Genomic DNA, 21,334 nt, shown 5'->3' with positions numbered 1-21,334 from the left:
CAATAATCTATGGTCAGCAGTCAAATTCTTCTGACACTCAAGTTCTTTCACATGGACAAATAAGTGACAAGACCACACAGCTTTTTTTCTTCAACTTTTATTTGAAATGATTTAACGCAGGGGAAACCGAGCATCATGTTTGTGGAGATATAAAAGTCTTTACCAAAAAAACAATCCACAAAATGTTTATGTCATGTACTCATGACCATTCCAGGCTCAAGCATCCCGCTAACTCTATCTCAGCACACGGAGGTATCTCACCTTTTAATAAATAAGCCTCTTATCAGCGCATAGTATTTAGTCATAAATATCAAGGGGCTTTCAGAACATACCTAAGTTACAAAAAAGCAAATATAAATGTTATCAAAGCAATTACAAAAATCAAACAAAACGAGCAAGAAATGCAAAGAACCCTGAAGTAAATGATATTGGCAAAACAAAGCAATTGGCACAAACAAAAAATAACATTTGTAGCAATCACAGAATTTCATAAATTATAGGCACTCATTTTTAAACAAACTTGCTCAACCTCAATAATATGCTAGTGTGCAGCAAGATGTTCAGGTGGCATTGCCATTCAGTTACCCCAGTGACCGGCATATTTTAAAGGATATTTCACCCAAAAATTACAATTCTGTCATCATTTACTGACTCTCAAGTTGTTCCAAAGCAGAATCACTTTCTTTCTTCTGTTGAACACAAAATATGATATTTTGAAGAATGTTGATGGCCCGACCCCATTGACTTAGTATTTTTTTTTCTTCCTATGGAAATCAATGGGGTCCGTCAACTGCTTGGTTACCCATATTCTTCAAAATTCTTACAGGTTTGGAACAACTGGAGGGCGAGTAAATTATGACAATTTTCATTTTGTGGTGAACTATCCCTTTAATTAATTCTTTGCTTTTTTTTCAATTATTTCACTCTGAGAATGACAACAAATTACATGACCAGGAATATTCCAAAATTAATAGTACATAAGCACTACATTTCACCCACAGAAGCACAACTTTTTATGACCCTTGCCACAGAGACATTATCACTGGGACATCATCTGATGAACAAAGTTTGACCACACAACAGTTCAGCCAATTAAGTTGATCTCAGGCTTTTATATTCAATGAATTTCCCATTTTCTAGTAAGGACATACAAACACAAATCATGAAATTTGACTTGAATTTCTCACTGATCCATGTTTCTTTCGAAAAGACTAAAAGGCTCAAACTAAACACGTTTGTTCAAAAACTCATTATTCAGACATTTAAAATGCTTTGGAAGCGTAGCTTTGCAGTTGAGGTTTCACAATGACATTCAGAAATAAAGATACATACATATATATATATTTTTTTTTACAGACCAAATACTGTGTGAATAATCTTTGAAAGAATTATTTTAAATAATGATTTCAAAATAAATAAGGTCACATAGATATGAAAGACATTCTGACAGAATGCAATTGCCATACAAACCCTTTCCCACGCGAGCCAAAACTGAAGGTCAATTTGCACAAACTAACAAGGGTTCGCCACTAATGTTATCACAGAGAAACAAGTTATTCAACGTTCTTCTGTGGTGGGTTTCGGGGGATTTGCAAGCAGGATAGTGTGTTCGAGCCGTTTGCGGTACAGGTGCTGTTTGGTTAGGTGAGGGCGAATCCCTTTTCGTATGTTTCTTTGGCATTCTGTGGCGTCCAGTCTGCCTTCAACATCTATCCTGCTGGGATGAGAGCTCTGTAACGTCAAATGAAAGAGGACAGAATCATTTGTTTGGAAGAATGAGTCTCTTGTTTGTGGGGGTTAAAGACGTATCTCTATAAAGTGCCTGGTTGAACTGATTCTAGGCATGCTCAGTAGCAGCCTTCTCTCCAGCTCTCGTCTCTCATACCGCTATACGTCCTTGGAGCTGGCAGAGCAGACCTGCAGAGCAAACCACACACTCACTCAGTATGCTGGACTTCAGACGCGTACTATTTATTGGTATTAAGGCATGAGAAGCTGAGAGTACCTGCGCACCGGCTGGACCAGTTTGCTGCGAGGCACTGGTAAACCTCCTCCCGCATTGGTGGCGGGACGGGGCAGGCCGCTGCGGGGCGGGGCCATGGAGCGTGTGGGCGTGGTTGTGCCTGAACCATGATTAGACATGACCTTCATGGGCTGACGGAGAGCCAAGGGAGACGGGGCAGCAGGAGTCCGCAACTTACTGGAAGAGGGCACTGGAAGAAAGAAAAACAATCGGGAAGATAAGTGGGAATGACGGTTACAGGACCAGAGTGAAGGCAACAGATGGAATGTAAGGAATAGAACTGAAATATATTTCAGAAAAGATAAAACATTAAAGACTGAATAAAAGAAAGTGCTTTTTATTCAGTAGTTGATCTTCCATTTATATAATACCTGATACAAGCCATTCAAGGGACCACAGTCATGAGTTAATGGGAATGGGGTTGAAATGACAAATAATAATAAAAAAAAGATTGATTCAACACTTAAAACTAAAATAATGCAGTTAGACATCTCCAATTCATAAAGCTACACATAAAAAACGACCACAATTCAATGAACGCTTCTATGCAACGCGCAGAAGACCGCTTGTCACAGAACAAGTTCACTAGCATTAATGACATTCAACACAAATCTGAAAGAAAATAAAACGATAAGAATGGATGGATTAAAACAGCCTTGATCAACTAGTGTTGTTCACAAACATTTTGCACAATACTAGTTCTACAAATGTCCCCTTGCTGCAAAAATGGGGTAAAACACAAATCACAGTACAAACACAATCTACCATTCACGTACACTTGCACAACATAAAATATCACAGTGCTGAAAAGCTGCATCATCATCAGTGTATATACTCACTGAAATCTGCTTCCTCTCCGAAGCAACACGAGAGAGGAACTGGGTAAAAGATGGAAAAGAGAGGGGTTGGTTTGCATCCATTCCAAAGGCTGTCGAATTGCTCAGGACTCATACCATCATGCCATGTTTCTTTTTAGAGTGCAAATGTGACTAAGCAACTTTATTTAATGCAATCAAAGTGCATTAAATAAATACGGTAACACTTTATTTTACAGTGTCCTTGTTACATATGTTACATGTAATTACCATAGTAATAACAGTAAATTATGCCTAATTACATGCAATAAACCCTCAACCAAATCCTAATCCTACCCTAACCCTATAGTAAGTACATGTAGTTAATTCATATTACACTGTATTTAAATATATAATTACACTGTAACAATGACACCTTAAAATAAAGTGTAACCATAAATACTTAGTGCAGAGAGCGGTGTCTTCACAGACTACTGGAACAGTTGGTTATGTGACAACTTTCAAGCATTTCCATTTAATAAAAAGATACCAGAAGACATGGCACATTTGTACCCTCAGCGTCCCTCAACATATAATACTGCAAAGAAGCAGCAGCATTCATAATCACAGGTGAACAATCCATTCTGAAGACCAATCAGCCACTCCAAAACAATATACAACACAAAATACAAACTGACACAGAATTCAATCCTGCACAAATGCTGCGAGATGACCTTTATAACTGCAGATCGACAGACGTTGCCTTTTTATGACCAATATATATTATTTTTATGTTTACATGACCAATAACCAATGTGGACCTGTTTTTAATCAGTTTTGACACAATTACTAAACTGTCAGTTGAGACATATTAATTATTATTATTACTACTATTGTTCATTAGCCTGGCCAACGTCAGACCTAGTCTCATTGAGACGTGGGTCTGGGAACCACATGTTCGTTTTCTCGTATTTGAGGCGTGGTTTACGAATGCCCAGAGCCGTTTATTGGGTGCTACGAATGTCTATCAAATGCGCCTGTACGTAGCTCATAGCCAATCGTTTCAATCATACCAGATGACGTATGTAGAGCGACAGAAATTAGACGATGGGTCAGAGATTTGTGTGTACACGATGGCGTTCAGCGACTATTGACTATAGGCTGCATCGAAAGGTAACTTTGCGTCTGCTGCCATGTTGGATCCATAGGTGTAAAAAAACGGCTTCGGTGTGTCGCATAGACGTCATCATCGTCTTGCTGCTCCCTCCCCGTTCTGTGATTGGTCCCCTCGCTGAGGCCAACATCTAGTCCATTGAATCCAGGCTGCCTAGCACGCAAGGCAGCATGGGGAAACCCAGGCTAATTGTTCATGGAAACATTATCAATAGTGGTTCGTTTCCTCAATTTAAGCCTAATTGCCTTCACACCAAAAGAGTTTCAGAGCTAAAAATCCCCTTCATAACTTTTCCCAAACCTACCAGGTTGGTATGCAATAAAATATTCTCCTGTAATAGAAACATGGCAACAAAAAAAAGACAAAAGGGAAAACAATTTAAATCACTCAATTTGAATCCAGACCCCTCTTTCAAGCAGAACTGCATGTGATTTCTGAGGTCAGGAAACGGTCCACCCCAACCAAGCCGATTTCTCTAATGTTGGGTTCATAAAAGTGACAAAATGCCATAATACTTCCAGCACTGTCTGGTAACTTGGCTTCAAAATGCTTTATCTGTGTCTGGGTGACCTGCTCAGTGCATTACCTCGAAGAGACGTAGGGCTCTGGAGCCTCTCTTTTGGTTTTGGGGAGGAGCGCACAGGTGCTGAGAGCCTTTGGTGTGACGCTGAGATGAGAAATAAGCAGACATTACGTTTTGATTCAGGCTAATCCGAGTTCAGCCGTCCATCTCCACCTGCAGGCACTTAACCTCCAACCAGACCTGATCCAGAATCAGCTTTAAGTGAATACTTTAAGGAGTGCCAAGGAAAAAAACAGCCAGCCAGGATAGGGTTCAATTCAAGGCAGAGCCATTACATGCATGGTTAAGCCAGAACACTACTTCTAACCAGCCACCAGAGGACGCCGCAGTCAAGAGAAAAATAAGCCCTGGGCGAAGAACAAGCAGGAGCAGCACTAAGCCAAAGAGTGAATCCAACTACATCCAGACAACCAGCACCTCGGCCAAAAACAAAGGGTGTGAGGAAGAGACAAAGGCGGAGAGAGAAGGGAAGAGACAGAGCATGCTAGGCAGGAAGGACAGAAATAAAACAAGACTGTCTATGTTACCGAGGGAGAAGCCTGAACAACTCTGAAAGGCGCAATGTGTAAAATCACTTAAGCAAGCTAATGTCTCTGTGCTGTTTAAGAGATGAAGAGGATATTCATTTTTACTCCACCCTCGTTTGAGAGACTGACCACTGATAGAGAGAGCTCCTTATTCGTTGACCTTGCATGGATAAAATGATTCAGTAAGCTATCATGAAATGTTCTGTTTTATAGGGGATCAGTTTTGAAAATCAGTGGGGCCAGCTGCACTTTTTCAACTTTCGTGCTGGTTGTGTTCTCATGAAATGCCAAATGGGTCAGCTCATGAATATTAAGTTAGGTTATGCACAAATTTTTTTTTAACATTAAGAACATCGTTGTCGACATTTCCAATAGAATGCATGTGCAAGAAGAACTGTTAATGGAACCAAATTTTTTTTTTTTTTTAAACAGAACTAGTGACTTAATGACAAAACCACAAGCATTTTTAACATTAAAAAGAACTAATTCTAGTACTGGATCACAATACACTATATAACATTGACTATATGTCATATAAAAAATTCTGCTCAAGAATTGGATAAATAAATGAATGTCATCCAGTGATAGGGACAAAATCAGCCATAGCAAAAATGACAAGTGTGCTTTAAGACTATTAAAACACATAGGTGTAATGGCATATTAGTATAATCTGAAATTTTTTATCCTACAAATAAAATGACAAATTTTAGTGTTCCCGTGCCATATTAAAGAACCAAAAGACCAACACCTTCAAGACCCATAATCTGAAGCTTTCCCTAAAAAAAATGTAAAATTAGCTTTGAATAGTAAGTTACAAGGGCTTTGTTTGAAAGTCAGTCAGGCTTTTAGAGGGGATGCCAATAAATTGTGATCTAAGAGAGAATGTGTGAAGATCAAAGAGCCTCATCCGGCAAGCCAAGACACCAGCGGTTAAGAACACAACGTGATTATGAGTCAGAAGCACAGAATCCACAGCCAAGTACTCGATCTCTGACAGTCACAAAGAGTCAAATGTTACCATATATAAACATTATGGACAAAATAACATTCACAATAAATACTGCACATGCCATTTACTAAATGTTAAAAGTTCTGTGTGTTCATTGGTTGATGTGATGCATAGGCGCCGGTGGCTGCCCACACTCATTCTGATTTGAGTGGATTCTGATTCTGCATGCTCACAAATCCTCTCATTATAACAAAGTGTAGACATTATGTAAATAAAAATTGTGAAGTCAGCTTCATTTGTTATAACAGAACTTTGTGAGATTGCAAAGATCTAAGATGAGTGTCACCATTTTAGTGATTATAACAGAAGCACTCATTGCGCGCTTTCTGGTATCCCAAATCCTGCATACAGTGCGATTGTTTTTCTGTTAAAATGAACAGTGGTTTGTGAACGTAGATGCTTTAATAAATTAATTGGGAGCATTTATACTGGGATGTGTAGTTTGTGTGGCATGTATATTGAAACTATTACAAGGAAATTTTTAATTTTTTAAAGAGGAAGCACATCTTAGCCTTGCCCTGTAGTTGGTTAACCTTTTTCGCCTATGATTACCAACCAAACTAAAACACACATTGTTTCCATAAATGAGTCGCTCTCTCGCTGATATACCTGATGATTTTGCCGTTAATTACATATAATGCAATTTATCATTGTGTAAAAAAAACCCAGAAAGCACAAGTCTTGTGTCAGGCTGTTATGTTATAATGCCAAATAAAACGGTAGAATTGTCTGTAATTACAACCCGTCTGAGAGAGAGAGGATCCCGAATCTCAATAATTTTTTGATTGGATAAAATGAATGGAGAATATCTCGTGTTTTCATATGCTCTGATCCCGTGGGTGCTCGAGCCCTATGATGTGATGTATGTGTGCATGTATGAGCTGACTGATGTGTCTGTGCACTCACTGGCAGACTGACTCTGGTGTCTGGGTGACCCTCCGTTTGGCACTTGCAGGTTTGACTCACAGCTTCTGCTGTTTTTGACCGGCTCTGCAGTCGGTCCAGAGCTGGATCGTGAGAGGTTAGGGAGACTCCGCCTCAACTTTTCTACCCACACAGACAGAAAGGATGGAGAAGCCAACATTTAAACAGACTTTGTACATAAGTTTCACAGTGTTTTAAAGAGAAACAGACCAATTGAAATGTGACTGGATAAAGATCTACCTTCATTCTTAATGGTATTTGCCTGGGTATCGTGGCCCTGCAGAGAGTGGCGGGGCTGCTGAAGGCGGCTGATGATTGGTTGGGGAGATCCGCGGCTGTACTCTAAAGAGCGGGCGGGTGAGCGAGATCGGGGTGAGTTTCTGGGGGACACGCGTGGCGAGTGCCGAGGGGAGGGGCTGAAGCGGTTGACGGGGGTGTGGAAGGAATGGTGGACCGCCTCCTCATCATCGTCCAGGCTCTGTGCGTCCAGCTCCTGGTCACTCAGAGTTCCTCGCCGCAACGACTGACACGATGAACCAGAGCTACGACGTGACGCCGTTGCAGCATATTCTTGCCTTAAACCTAAAAGAGGGAAACATAGATACACTTGAGTTTAAATCTCAAAGTGCCCCATTTGGGCATTTTTTTCACTATTAGCACTGTTTATCATTCATTTCAGAAGCATGATAATCAAATGTATAACAATAAGTGTTGAGATTAAATGCAACATCAAATGCAACACAAAATGGCACTTGATAGAGAAAAGCTACCACTTACTCTCCTCCTGCATGCGGGCGAGTATCTGCACGTCTGTGACGTCATTGAGTTTATACGTGGTCGATGAACCGACAGAGTCTTCGTCCATCTCTGATGTGCTTAACTCACTGTCTACTGAGGACTGGGGGCTCACTGCCTGTGCGTTCCTGTCAGCCGATCCACGCTGGTGACCTACACACATAATATTTACATTCAGAAATGCCTAAATAAAATAAGAAAGTGACTTTTTCAGTGTGGTTATTCATAAGAATACCTATAAAGCATTGGATAGCTGTTGTGTGTTTTCTGCTTAAGTCATATTGACTGATAAAATAGTAGCATACTTTTACTGTATACTGGACAGCACAACTACTCAGTGGTTATATTAACAGAAAATATTCCATTTTCAGTACATTTTAAGAGCTCTTAGCCAAACGACAATGAGAAAAGCGCTTTTATGCAGAAGTAACAAATACATACAAAAGTAAAGATGTCGTGGCTACTTTCATGATTAGTAACACACTAAAGTAAAAGCAAATGAATAAATAGAACTTGTTAGTCATCCATGAGTGACATATAATGACTGTTTGTAGCACAATTTCTGAGACTGATAAACCATTTATTAGTATGTAAAAGTAGAAAATATGTAACAGTAGTATGCTACACTGTGACCACATTGCATTGAGTGAGTGGTCTAATCATCATATTGAAAGTAAAATTTTCATTTTTTTATGAAATCATTTTCCCGTTATCGGTGTAAACCTGCTTTGAAACAATCTGTATTGTATAAAGCGCTATATAAATAAAGGTGACTTGACTTTTCATTCCAATTTTGTCTTGCTTTCAATGTCAAGTAGATAATAAAAAATACAAAAATACATGTGGAATAGAATAGATTTGGAGTAATGAGGTCTTTACCTGCACTGCCAGGCAGAACGAGTTGCTTGACGATAGGCACTCTGGATGGAGTTGAGGACGGGGAGTTGAAGCCACTGCTGTAGGGACTGTTTGCCGTGTTTGTGCCATACGGGCTTCCGTAGCCCACTTGAGGACTGTAGGAATTGTTATACAGACTCCTCCGCTTGTTTGCTGCAAGAGAAATCAAAACATAGTAAGGGCACTTAAGAACTTCCTGTTGAACATGAAGAGTAATGTTGTTTGTTTAAACAAACACCATTCATTAAATTCATTAACATTTCAGACCACACCAGCTATTATCATTAGGAGAAATAAACAGGTCCCTTATATGACATTCTCCAAAACACAAAAACAATAGAGTGTCATATCCTACATCCCAAGTACACTTACACAGATGCTGTTTTAATGCATGCATGTTTATGCAGACATGCACAATATGCTTCACAGTGTATTATGCATCTCCGAGACTCAATTTAAGCATACGGCATGGCCGAGTCTAATACAGTGTCGTTCTGGATCCTGGTGGAGTGCACTTGATTACAAACAATACAGCCTATTCACAGTCTAAGAACGAAGAGTACAATGATGCATATGCACGCAAACAAGAGCCTTACTCAGTCATTTAGTGGATGACAACGCCATTACCATCTCTCTCTCTTGCTCTCTCTCTCTCTCACACACACACACACACACACACACACACACACACACACACACACACACACACTCAATGTAGGCATTGTAGAGTAAAGCAGCACCAATCTATGGTCTATGATTCAGTCATAAGGTCAAACTCTAGTTCAGCTGTAGCAGTCAGAATGTATTGCGGTTAAAGCTTTTGGCAATACCGACAGCTAGAGAATCTAAAGTCAGAATATCAGCCAAGAAAGAGACTGTACTGTCTCTCTCAAGAGCAGACCATAAATAGAAGACAGTTCAGCTACTCTCCCTGTGGATACACTCTCACATGATTGCTCATCACTGGACCCTAGGGCTTTGTGTGTGTGTGTGTGTGGGGGGGCTGGGTGTGTGTGTGTGGGGGGGGGGCTGGAAAATTATATTAAAAAAATCCTACCAAATATATTAAGTTAAAAAGTATTAAACAAATTACTAATTAAAATACTTCTACACTTTTGTGTATTTGCTCAGTGACTAAGAAAACATAAAGAAATAAAATAGATGAATATATTACAATATAATATCACATATTCATTTTAGTGACCAAGAAATAGTGAAGAGATGTAGGCTAAACATTTCTTTATCATAATCTTTAATACTTTAAAATGTATTTATTTCAGGTTTAATAAATAATTATTTTTATTGTAATATACATTTTTATAATGAATGATTACCTTATATAAATATTTTACCTACAACATTTCAATATGTGAAGAAATGCCACAAAGACTTTAATGAACTTTCTACATCTGAAAATTCTTCATCGTACTTCTTGAGAATCCAAATGCTTAAACATCGTTTATTCCAGATTTAAACTAATCAAATAAAGCAATCTTTTAATTATTTCTTTAGTGACCAAGAATTAAAAACCAAAAGAACCAAAAGCATGAAGATTAAATTACAACACCATTAAGCTGCTGAAGTTTTAAATCAGATATCCTGTTAAAACATATTTTGATAATTTAGTCTTTAGGAAATTATTTGGGAAAATAAAACAACATCCAAGTTTTATGCATGTTTTATCGTTTTATATTGGCAGCACAACTATCTTGAATATATTGTAAATATTTGAATGCACAGCAGCCTTTAGTGTGTGTGCGTGTTTGTGCAGCTGGACACTCAAAAGGCACACACAGCACATTTCCTCAGACCTACTCTTTACTTGCCTCTTTCCATGGATCCATCCACCCTCTCTCTCTCTCCTCTCTAATGACTCTCTCCCTCTCCATTCCTGCCATCACTCAGTGTGTGCTTTATTCAAAGAAAAAAAACAACATCCCTTCTCCACTTACTTCCTTACAGATCAGGCACTGCACTGCATTAACACCACACCATCAGCCATGCTTACACACATACATGCACAACGCTTGAAACAGGGATGTGTGTGTGTACTGCACAGTTGTGATGAATGCTGAGAATGGCTGGTCTTGGATTGAGTGGTGTAGATGACCTCGGACTATTGACAGTTATGTGTTTGTGTGTGTATGTGTTAAAATTGAAGCCAAGAGCGGAGGTCTGTCCTCATTTAGGAGGGACTAGAAGAAATGAGGATTGACACAAAGAGCCCGGATCAGTAATGCCGAGACCGCTCTAAGCCACTAACACCAGACTGTAAGGACATTAGAATCAAGGACATTACCATCAAAAGTCAACAAAACACATCAGATACAATACTAACTACATGCAGACTCGACATACAAGGTGGAGGATCATTAATACATTACAACATAGGTATACTATATCTAAAATTCATTATCTAAAACTCACTCATATAACTGAATGAAAAATAATATATTGATATTTCATATTTTAATATAGGCCTATTTTCTGTTAACTGAAATAAAAGTGTGGTTATTTTATTGGCTTGATTTTTAAAAAATTCAGATTCATTAAATTATTGAATTTAATAAAAAAGTATAATAATATTATTAATAGAAATTAAAGAAATTATTATTAATAAGAAATTAATAATAATAAAAAGTCATTATCGGGTTTCGTTCAAGTGCATCCAGAATTTACGGTTTCGGCCCAGAATTCCATTTCGGTGCATCCCTAATATAAATAAAGATGACTTGACTTGATGTCATAATGACATGTAAAGAGTTCATGGTTTTTCTGAAATCAGAAACTGATGCTACCAAAGACTTTATCTAGGAAAGTCGCATCTCAGCTAGAACAGAAATACACAAAGTATTTTCCATCTTTCAAAATGTCATTAACTCCATAAATGTGGCCGAAGCGAGCCAATGGCAGTTACGTTCCAGTCCATCAGACGGTTTGGCTCAACCATGCCCTTTCCACCAGCAGCACACCACACCGAGAAGACTAATACTGGCTTTGTGTATCTCTAAGACAGAAAAAGCCAAGAAAGAGAAGGGCAAATGAGGACAGCTAATCTGTCATAACTCTGGTGACTGACTACTACATCCATAAACTGCAATAAGACAAGTTAAACCCCAGAGATAATTCTGACACTGAAAAGATGCTTCACTAACTGTGCTTTTTATCTGGACTAAATAGGCTAATAAGACGGCAGGGCTCATTACAGGAAATCTGGGCTGTCTGTCAAGAACATCTTGTTTAGCACAGTGGACACTCTACATGAAAATAAGGCTGTCCATCAGCCCATATTAACGTTTTTTTTCAGGGTAGGGGGTGGACGAGAAAAAGAGAATATGTGGGAGAGTCCTGTAGGAAAGGAAAGGTCATCAGAGCAACATGTGCTGTATCAGGACAAAAACAGGCACTAAGGGCATTTTCAGAGCTGTAGATTGTTTGCTTTGTTCTGAAACCGGGACTAAATTTGTTACAATGTATTGTTTTCTTCTTGGTTCCGTTAGCTTTCACAAGGCAACATTTAAAAATGTACTGAAATATTTATGCAATTGGTTAGTTTCCATCAAGATGGATTGACAAGTTTGCTCTGCGAGCTTATTGTGGCTTTATCTGTAGCTGTGCACAGATAGTTCACAATATCCGAGTGCGATTGCTGTGTTCATACAGTATATACCTAAATTAACCAAACTAGGGGAGAAAACGCACCATGTTCCGAAAATAATGATCCAAATGAGCCAGGTGTGAAAACACCCTAAGATACTTTGAGAAAGGAAAGTTCACAACAGCAGCATGAACAGCCATAGATGACATGAAAAAGACTAAGAAGGAAGACAGAATGAATGCAATGATCTTGAAAGTGTACAGGATAAGGCCTGACAGAGGAAAATCGAAAAGGCAGAGAATAATGGAGAAATGGCATCAAAAAAGAGAAAAGAACAAAAAGAAAGATATCAACAGGGAAACAGAGTGTACTCGAAACAGGATTGCAATAGCGGATTGGATTGCAGGGACAAGTGGAGGTTGCAGCTAGAGAAAAGACACAGAGAGAGAAATGAATGTTCTTGGCTCAGGGGAAAGTGAATCTCTGCTCTACCCAGTCATAAGGAGGCTCTAAACACTGTAAAGAACTTGCTGAATCACTGCATGACAATGTTCAAGAGTATAGATAGCACTTCCTATTAATACAGACAGTACACTTTGGTGTCCTTTTATTGTTTTTTAAAGCACAAAAAAGCATAAATTTAGAGTTACAAACGATGAAAAAACATGTTTTTCTTGAGATCTCTTAGATATGTTGATAAACTATTATTAAAATTAGTTCGTTTCTAAAAATATATAATAATATCTAAACAACTAATTGTCAAAATGATTTTCAGTTATTTGTAAATAATTATACAATGAGATAATTAACTTATTTGAAGCAATAAGCAATGAAAAAAAATAACACTAATAATCTCATTTTAACACAATTTTGTGTTGACTGCATTTGTTTAAACTGTATTTGTCAGGAGAGATCACTTGTACTCTTTCTATCAAATCTCAGCCTCTCCTTTTGTCCTCGTGTCCAGTGAGTTATGTAACCACAGTTATGACTACAACCTTATGGAACTGTTTGCATTTCTGAGGGAAGTGTAAAGCCCTGGAATGAGTTACCATGGCCGGGCAAACAGACTCACCAAACAGCAGACATACTATAATAGATCAGCTGTCTGTAAGTTTTACAAATGCAAAAGACAACCAATTTGTAATGACCAAATTGCTTATTTACGAGCTATAAAGTTTACAGCAGCTGCGTCCAAGCGGTGTCAAAATTTAGTGAGCGGCCAATAATACCTTTTCACAAAGAGTACATATAGCTTATAAGAGTGCAGAGTCAGACTTTTCAACCTTCTGGATGGAATTCATTAATGTGTGCAAACATGTCCGTCTCTATTTTACTTTCTCACACACACGCAGATGCACTCCACCGAGGTAGCCGGTTCTGAAGAGGGCACAAGAGAGGCATAAAAGAAAGAAACAAGCAATACGAGAGAGAGACAAAGAAGCTGAAAGGTGTGCCTAACAGGATAGAGATTTGACATACATCCCACACATCTGCACTGGCTCTCTTCACTCTCTTGGCAACGGCTCTAGGGAATTAGCGATGCCTCAGGTATAACCTGGAAACCGCAATACACACCCGACACACAGTCAGCATGGCCTGAATGCTCCCTATCAATAAGCTTTACGCAGTCGGGCATGGAATGAGGGTTTTTTTTTTTATTGAGTGTTTTGATAAATGACTAACATAATAAAATCATCTCATCTCAAGGGTCTTCTGCGAATTGTTTATATTGACAAATAAATTGGTTTGTCAATTGTTTCAAATGTTTAGGTTTAATTACAGGATATGCTTATATGCTCAATTAATTATGAATAGCCTATTAATATTTGCCAAATTATATGACATTGTGGCAGACAAAAGTTTAAATTACAGCCCTAAAAACTGTAATGTGTCATTTAAAAAAAAAAATAATTCCCTTTGTCTTATCTTGGAAATGTGAGATGAAAAACATTCAAAGGGTGCTGCTGTCTGCTCTATGATGACATTATGATGAGTCCACTTAAAACAATGACATCATACACCGGTTTGTCTCGCACAATGACAAGAATGGTTCACACATGGCCCTGTTCCAAATATTAATCAAATGCAGCCACTGCAGACTGTTCATAGATCAGATTTTTCCATTAAAAGATCCAGAGTTCTCTGGAACGATTCCCATGTCACTCAAGGTGACGGTAGAGTGAACTGTAGGAAAAGAGCCAGGAATGATCTTTGAGAGAATCACTCAAAAGGACTCTTACGATCATTTGCTCTGTCTCTAGACTTTCCTCATTGAAACAATATAATAAAAGTAAAATATAGGAGTACATAAAAGTGTGATGTAACAGTACGTCAGTGGGTGTTATAAAAGTCAGACAGTCACATGTCAGTAAAAGCAGTCAGTGCCTTTCTATAGAGAGTTGCTCAATTTAAGACATGTCACATGGGCATACCTGCCTACAAACAGCAATAGCCTTAGCCTTTTTTTTTTAAATAAAATGTGTAAATATGTATACATTTCAGATTACAATGCACATTTTAAAAACTACTAAAAAGAATAGTTCACCCAAAAATAAACATTATCCCATTAGGGGCTCTCGCACCGGATAGTTCTCTAAACTGGCCATCAGGGTGGTTCCCTGAGAACTAATGGTTCCCTCAGGAACATTTTCCTGGTTGTATTTGCACCGCTAGTAGGAACTCTGAAGTGTCGTAAGATACGCTTGTAGTTGTGACTTTTATTTTGACGACACGGCGGACATTTATTTTGACATCGCTAAGATGCCAGAGCCTGAACACACAGCGCTCCCATTCTCCGTCTTCATTAGTTTACAATCTGCCTAACAGTCCAGTCTAATACGTTATTAGAAACATAGAAAGTAGACAGTATATGAAAAGGTATTAGCGTAAACCGTGTGGTTGATGTCCAGGGTTCCTAGCTGAGCAGAAATACATAATCTTGTTTGGCTTGGTCCTCTCAAAATTGCATTGGATTTTATCCTTAGCGAAATGGTTGAGAGGTCCATCTATCACTGTTTTCCATGTTCGTTGAGTTAGTTTGTGGAGTAAATATATAGGCTTTTTTAAGCCAGTTTTTTTTAAATGGCGGGTGCTGGTGTTTCGTGTGCGTTCCGCCAATCAACGTACACTAACGTTACTGGTAGTTCCTATAGTGCTGAGTTAGACCCTACTCTGAAGAAGGAGCTAAATGAGTTCCTTCAAAAGGAGTTCCTAGAACTAAAATCGTTCTTAGTTCCTGCGGTGTGAACAAGACAAAATCAGGGTCCTTCCGCCAATAGTTCTAGGAACTAAGAAAAGGTTCCTCCGGTGCAAAAGCCCCTATAATTTACACACCCTCAAACCATCCTAGGTGTATATGACTTTTTTCTTTCAGCCGAACACAATAAGAGTAAAATTAAAAAATATCCTGGCTCTTCTGAGCTTTATAATGGCATTGAATAGTGTTTTTGAAGCTCCCAAGGATATCCATCCATTAGAGAAGTAATCCTTATGACTCCAGTGGGTTAATAAGCACCTTCTGAAGCAAAGCGGTGGGTTTTTGAGCTCCCCCTTCAGCCTTCAAAACTCCACTCCCTTGTGATCATGTACACGGCCGTTGCCGGAAGCCAGTGATTATAGTTTATGAAGTTTACAAAAAACCCATCGCTTCGCTTCAGAAGACCTTTATTAACCCCACTGGAGTCGTAAGGATTACTTTAATGACGGATGGATGCACTTTTTGGAGGTTCAAAAACTCGGGCACTATTCAATGCCATTACAAAGATGCGGAAGAGACAGGATATTATTTAATATAACTCAGATTGTGTTCGGCGGAAAGAAGAAAGTCATATGCACCTATGGCTTGAGGGTGAATAAATTATGGGATAATTTTCATTTTTGGGTGAACTATTCCTTTAATTCAAAAACATTTGATGAAAAAAAATTTTAAAAAAATTATAATGAACAAAAAAAAGTCATGGTATGTATAAAAAACATTGGTCAAAAAATAAAATGTATCATTTTTGTGGTGGCAACAGTAAAAATGTTAGGGCTACTACAAATACTCTCTAGAGAATCAAGTCATCCTTTCAATGCAACAGTGGAAGATATTACATTAATTAAAATTATGTGCGCGTGATACCTGACATGGTAAGGTCGAGTCTGTGTAAAAGAGAGCGTTTGGCAGACTCCATATCAGGACTGGGGTTATCCAGAGCCTGTCTGCACCACACGATGGGACTCAAGGCTTTCTGCAGAGGACTGTTCAATTTCGCCTCGTACAGCCTGCAGAAACACAAGCTAGAGGTTAGTCACATGGAATAAACATACTCTCGTTACATATCTGGCACACAAACATTTAACCACGAAACATGCTGAGTGGTGAAGTTTTGAGATGCCTCGATTAACAGCGGCTTATTCAGCAAAAGCATGATTTCACTTTAAATTAAATCTTGCCTACAGGAAAACAACCCATTAAAACTTTCTGTAATATTTAAGGTAAGGTGTAAACTGCACTCTATAATATTGTGCAGGCAGCTTTGCTTAGTCATTGAGACCTAAATTAATAGGGCCACATGAAAGCCTGGTGGAGAACTGTTCAGGTCAGCTGATCACAAGCTTGTTTATTGGCTATCTGCTAAATACCATATGACAACAACAGATCACCTCAATATGACAGCTGTAGTGGAGAGGACATTTGTTAGTATCAGAGGGTGGTATTATCAGTTAGCTAAAGTAAATTTGAGTATATTTTTTGATGTGTGTGTACATGACTTCACATCCACATGAGGGAAGTGTATATGCTCTATGAAACGCATTTGATTCAGGCGATCACAAAACCCACAAACTAGTCAATTGACCCCTGATTTTGTAAAGGATCCCAAAACACATTAATGTTACTGTTTTAAAAGATTAAATTTAGCGTTGGTATTAAGGCAAGAGGGTTCTGAACTGGCAGCTGTTGAGAAGATATATTGAAGTGAACAGTTATAACTGCACTGCTTGAGTCTTGTTTTCTGGTCTAATACAGAGGCAGCTGTTGCTCAGGATCACCTGACAGTAACAAGTGGTAGCAAAAGTTTTTTTGGTTTTTTAACAGACACAATAAAGAAAACTGTATTATTAAAATGCAATTTAATCCTGATGACAAAGCTGAATTTTCAGCATGATCATTCCTTTTTTAGTATAACCAAATAACTATTTTCCATGATTATTTGAAGAATATAAAGTTGAAAAGACATCACAATAACAGCATTTGAAATAGATTTTTTTTGTAACAATGTAAAAGTCTTTACGGTCACTTTTGAACAGTTTAATGCATCACTCCTAGCTGAGAAAAAAAAAACATTACATTTCTTTACAAAAAAAAAAAAAACTAAACAACCTAACATTTTTCAAAAAGACTCCAACATTTTGATTGGTTGTATAAGGATATTGAGAAGTTCGGACAGAGACAAACTTGAGCACTACGCATCCTAGACACATCTCTCAAGTCAATGACTGTAATATAATGGTGTTTGTCAAACAGGCTGACACAAATCATTTTGTTTATAGGTATGGCAAATTTATTGTTCAGGACTGATAGCAATGCAGGATTGCAGTGTTGGTGGCAGAATCTGGCACTTAGTATAATCCCTCACATACAGTAGACAGAGCATTTCTCATAGCAAGCCTTTCTCCTGAGATACCACAGAAACTGAGGCGATCTCCTGGTATAAATAAATACAGTATTCCCATCACAAGAGCACAGATCTGACTTCGAGAGCTGTGCTGACTGCTGCTTGATTGATTCAACACAATTATAAACACATTATCTTCTTATCTTGTCAACAGATTTGATAAATGTGTGGTTTGAAACCATTTGCGACCTTAAACACCATTAAATAAAACAAGCAAACATGATCTCATCCTGCCATAGTCATGACTAAGAAGATTAAACCAATTACGTATCCTTGTTGTAATCATGCATGACCTTTTTGGTTTGACAAGTACACTTTCTGTCCTACTAACTATTTGTAGTGGCAAACAGGTGTTAAGCTCACTGATCTGCTGGACTCCAGCTGTTGAAGGGATTTTCCAGCATTTTGCTGCCACAGCAATTTATCCGACTAAACAGGATCGAGTGTCCGGATTACACCATTCTGAGTCTGTGTACATTGACCTAAACCACAGAATCTCACAGACACTGATTAAAGCAAACACAAATAATGGATTACACACTGACATCAATCCACACAGGATCAAAAACTGATAAGATGAAGCAAAATATGTCAAATAAATGCTGTTCTTTTGAACTTTGTATTCATAAAACATGTTTCACAGTCTCGAAAATAAAAACAAATGTGTCTTGAGCAGCACATCAGCAGCATACAGTATTAGAATGATTTCTGAAAGATTAAGTGACACTGAAGATTTGAGTAATGATGGCTGCTGAAAAGAAAAGAAAGAAAATAATTTATTTATTTTCTTTCTTTCTTTCTTCTCACCTTTTAAAATATATTAGAATAGAAAACAGTTAGGCCTATTTTAAATTGTAAGCTTAAGTGACCAACGTTCTGCAGTGATCATTATTTTGAAATGGGTCAATATCAGAACTGAGGCACACCATCAGGTGACAACTACTACTACTACACACACTTGTTTACATTTAGTTGGCTCTTATTCATTTCAACAATATGAAATGAGTGGTTTTCTCATGTGATTGCACATATCTGTATGGTTATTTCTCAAAAGCACTAATGTATTGCTTATTTAAAAAGCAGATTGCTCTAGTAATGTTCACGTTAGATAAAATAAATGAGCAATATAGGCTACAATGCCGATTATGCAGAAAATCATGTAGATCTTGTGCATCTGATCTGAGGCCTTATCAGAAAGACATCTAGAAGCAAAAGTATCATTGCTGTAATGACATTGACGCATGACACAATGGCTGTCATTAAGTAGCCTAGATTTATAAAGCACAACTTGATACTAAAATAAACTGAAGGGCAAATGAAAACGACTCGCACGTCAGAAGCACCACGGCCTGTCTTGCAGCTGCTAACTGAAAACAAGCAGTCAGCAAACTGTTGCTCCTAAATGCTCAGACATAAGACACTAATCATCAGATGACAGGGGTGTTGCAGTCAATGCATTGAATAAACTAACCCCAGCTCTTGGGCAAAGATACATAGGAGCAACAATGCATCAAGCGCATTCCTCCAAATGCGCGTCATTCTCTGTGGCGTCTGCACGCACACCTGTCAAATGCAAGAAGGGATGGTGTGTGTGTGTGTGTGTGTGTGTGTGTGTGTGTGTGTGTGTGTGTGTGTGTGTGTGTGTGTGTGTGAGAAAGAGAAGGTTATTCCTCTGATCGGGGTTAACACCTCGTCCAGGCAGCTTACTCACCAGCTGTCCTCCTCTTCGTTCAGGCAATCCATGTCCTCCAAATCGAGGATCTCCACCTCGTCCAGCACTGAAGTTTCTCCGTCCTCGATACAATCCAGCGAATCGTTGTAATAAGACGCGAGACTAGCGTTCGAGGCGGTACAAGAAGCGATGTCACTGTCATACCCTCCTCCGTAACTGCTGCCGTGATATGATCGCCTGGGGCTCAGCCGGGAGTTCTCCAAAACCCCACCGAAACCCCTCGATCCTACGAACCCCACCCCAGTGAACGCGACGAGCCCCGCCGCCGCTCCCGGGGAATCATACCCGGCGCTCACGGGTCTGGTGTTCCCCGACAATCCGCCGGGGGAAGAGAGCTGACTGGATCGGCTCCGAAGCTGCTCGTTCTGCTGCTCGAGTTTCTTTACTAAGTCTTGGAGCTTCCGCACCTCCAAGTCCGCGTTTATGTTTGAGTTGATATCCTCCATATCAAAAGCAACGATATGTCCTCGCGTCACTCGTGTCCGTTAGGTCTGTTCAAACTACAGCCAAAGTCAGCAAGTTCGGAGCCTCTGTCGCAAGGTCTTTAAAAGAAGCCCTGTCAACGCCGCGGCTTGAAAGTTACTAATCTTATCGTCGTCATCTTCTCCGGGCACTCATACACACTGTAAGCTCCGTCGCCATCTTTACTGTCCGCCAGTCGCTAACTGGGAAATCTTTTGAGAAGCTAGAGGTGAGACGTCATCACGTGTCTCAACGGGGACGAGCACGTTTTGGGAGCGACCCTTCCCTGGAACCTGGCACGCGCACTTTAACTCTCTTGATTACCCTCTCGATAAATACACACTAGACTACACTATTGAAACAGAATACTTGTTAGTTGCTGTACTCTTACTCAGTGCTTTAATTACGTGTTAATGCGGGGATTTTGTGCGGTACCTGGACCATATTAAACTTGTACTCTTACTCAATTACATTTTTAAGGCATTATATAATACATTTACTCTACGATTTTATTTAGACATTGTAGCCAACAAAGTATGTTTGCAGGCCAATTAATGGCTACTATTTTTTGGGTTTTTAATGTAGGCTTGGCTATAATTTATGGTTATTATTGTAAAAGCAACTAATAACAATTTTAGTATAAACTATTCAGACACAAATATCAACATTTTACCTTGTGCAGGGATGTCTCAGTCACTACAACACAATAAAATTGCTAAAGATTAACAGAATTTACTTTATGCTCAGTCTATAAACAACTATATTCAAATGTCAAACAAGTTAGCTGGTGAATTTAAATATAACAATTTCTTCTACTGCAGGTGCACTAATACTATTGTATGAATAACAAATTAAGAAACTCTTACACTCAAATTTTTTGCTGCAGTTGCAAAAACACAATATGGTGCAAAAACACATTCACAAACCCGTATCATAAAAATATAAAGTCATGGACAAATTTTCCACTGTCAGAGGTGCTCAGTTGTTTTGCTCCAAAAATACAATCATATGGAAAAGCCATGTAAATTAATAATATTTTTTTATAGAGTTTTTATATAAGATTTTTTTATAATAAATACACATTTTACTTAAAATGCAAAGCTCTAAAATATTTTATCTGGCAGAAATTGAGTTATAAATAAATGATATAATAATA

General features: G+C 38.6%; 1 protein-coding gene across 6 annotated transcripts; it reads right to left on the bottom strand.

The window, feature by feature from the left end:
- Nucleotides 1–140: 140 nt before the first annotated feature.
- slain2 (SLAIN motif family, member 2) lies at nt 141–20,379 on the bottom strand. Of its 6 annotated transcripts, XM_077220290.1 has the most exons (11): nt 19,696–20,369; nt 16,448–16,590; nt 8,709–8,879; nt 7,812–7,982; nt 7,275–7,616; nt 7,017–7,157; nt 4,578–4,658; nt 2,863–2,901; nt 2,006–2,213; nt 1,886–1,917; nt 141–1,731 (listed from the first exon to the last, which is right to left on the bottom strand). In XM_077220290.1, exons 1-11 carry the CDS (start codon nt 20,160–20,162, stop codon nt 1,703–1,705), a joined length of 1,824 nt encoding a protein of 607 aa, XP_077076405.1. In that variant the 5' UTR covers nt 20,163–20,369; the 3' UTR covers nt 141–1,702. The 6 variants fall into 6 exon arrangements, with proteins under 6 accessions (XP_077076405.1, XP_077076407.1, XP_077076409.1 ...); XM_077220292.1 differs by lacking the exon at nt 2,863–2,901 and having other exon boundaries at nt 19,696–20,379; XM_077220289.1 differs by having other exon boundaries at nt 1,704–1,917.
- Between the last annotated feature and the right edge of the window lie 955 nt (nt 20,380–21,334).

The sequence above is a fragment of the Siphateles boraxobius genome, unplaced genomic scaffold (assembly GCF_051911475.1).
Source record: "Siphateles boraxobius isolate OS27281-9 unplaced genomic scaffold, OSU_SipBor_1 8, whole genome shotgun sequence".
In the NCBI taxonomy this organism is placed as follows: domain Eukaryota; kingdom Metazoa; phylum Chordata; class Actinopteri; order Cypriniformes; family Leuciscidae; genus Siphateles; species Siphateles boraxobius.
The sequence above is the reverse complement of the archived record's forward strand: the minus strand, read 5'-3'. Positions and strand labels throughout refer to the sequence as shown.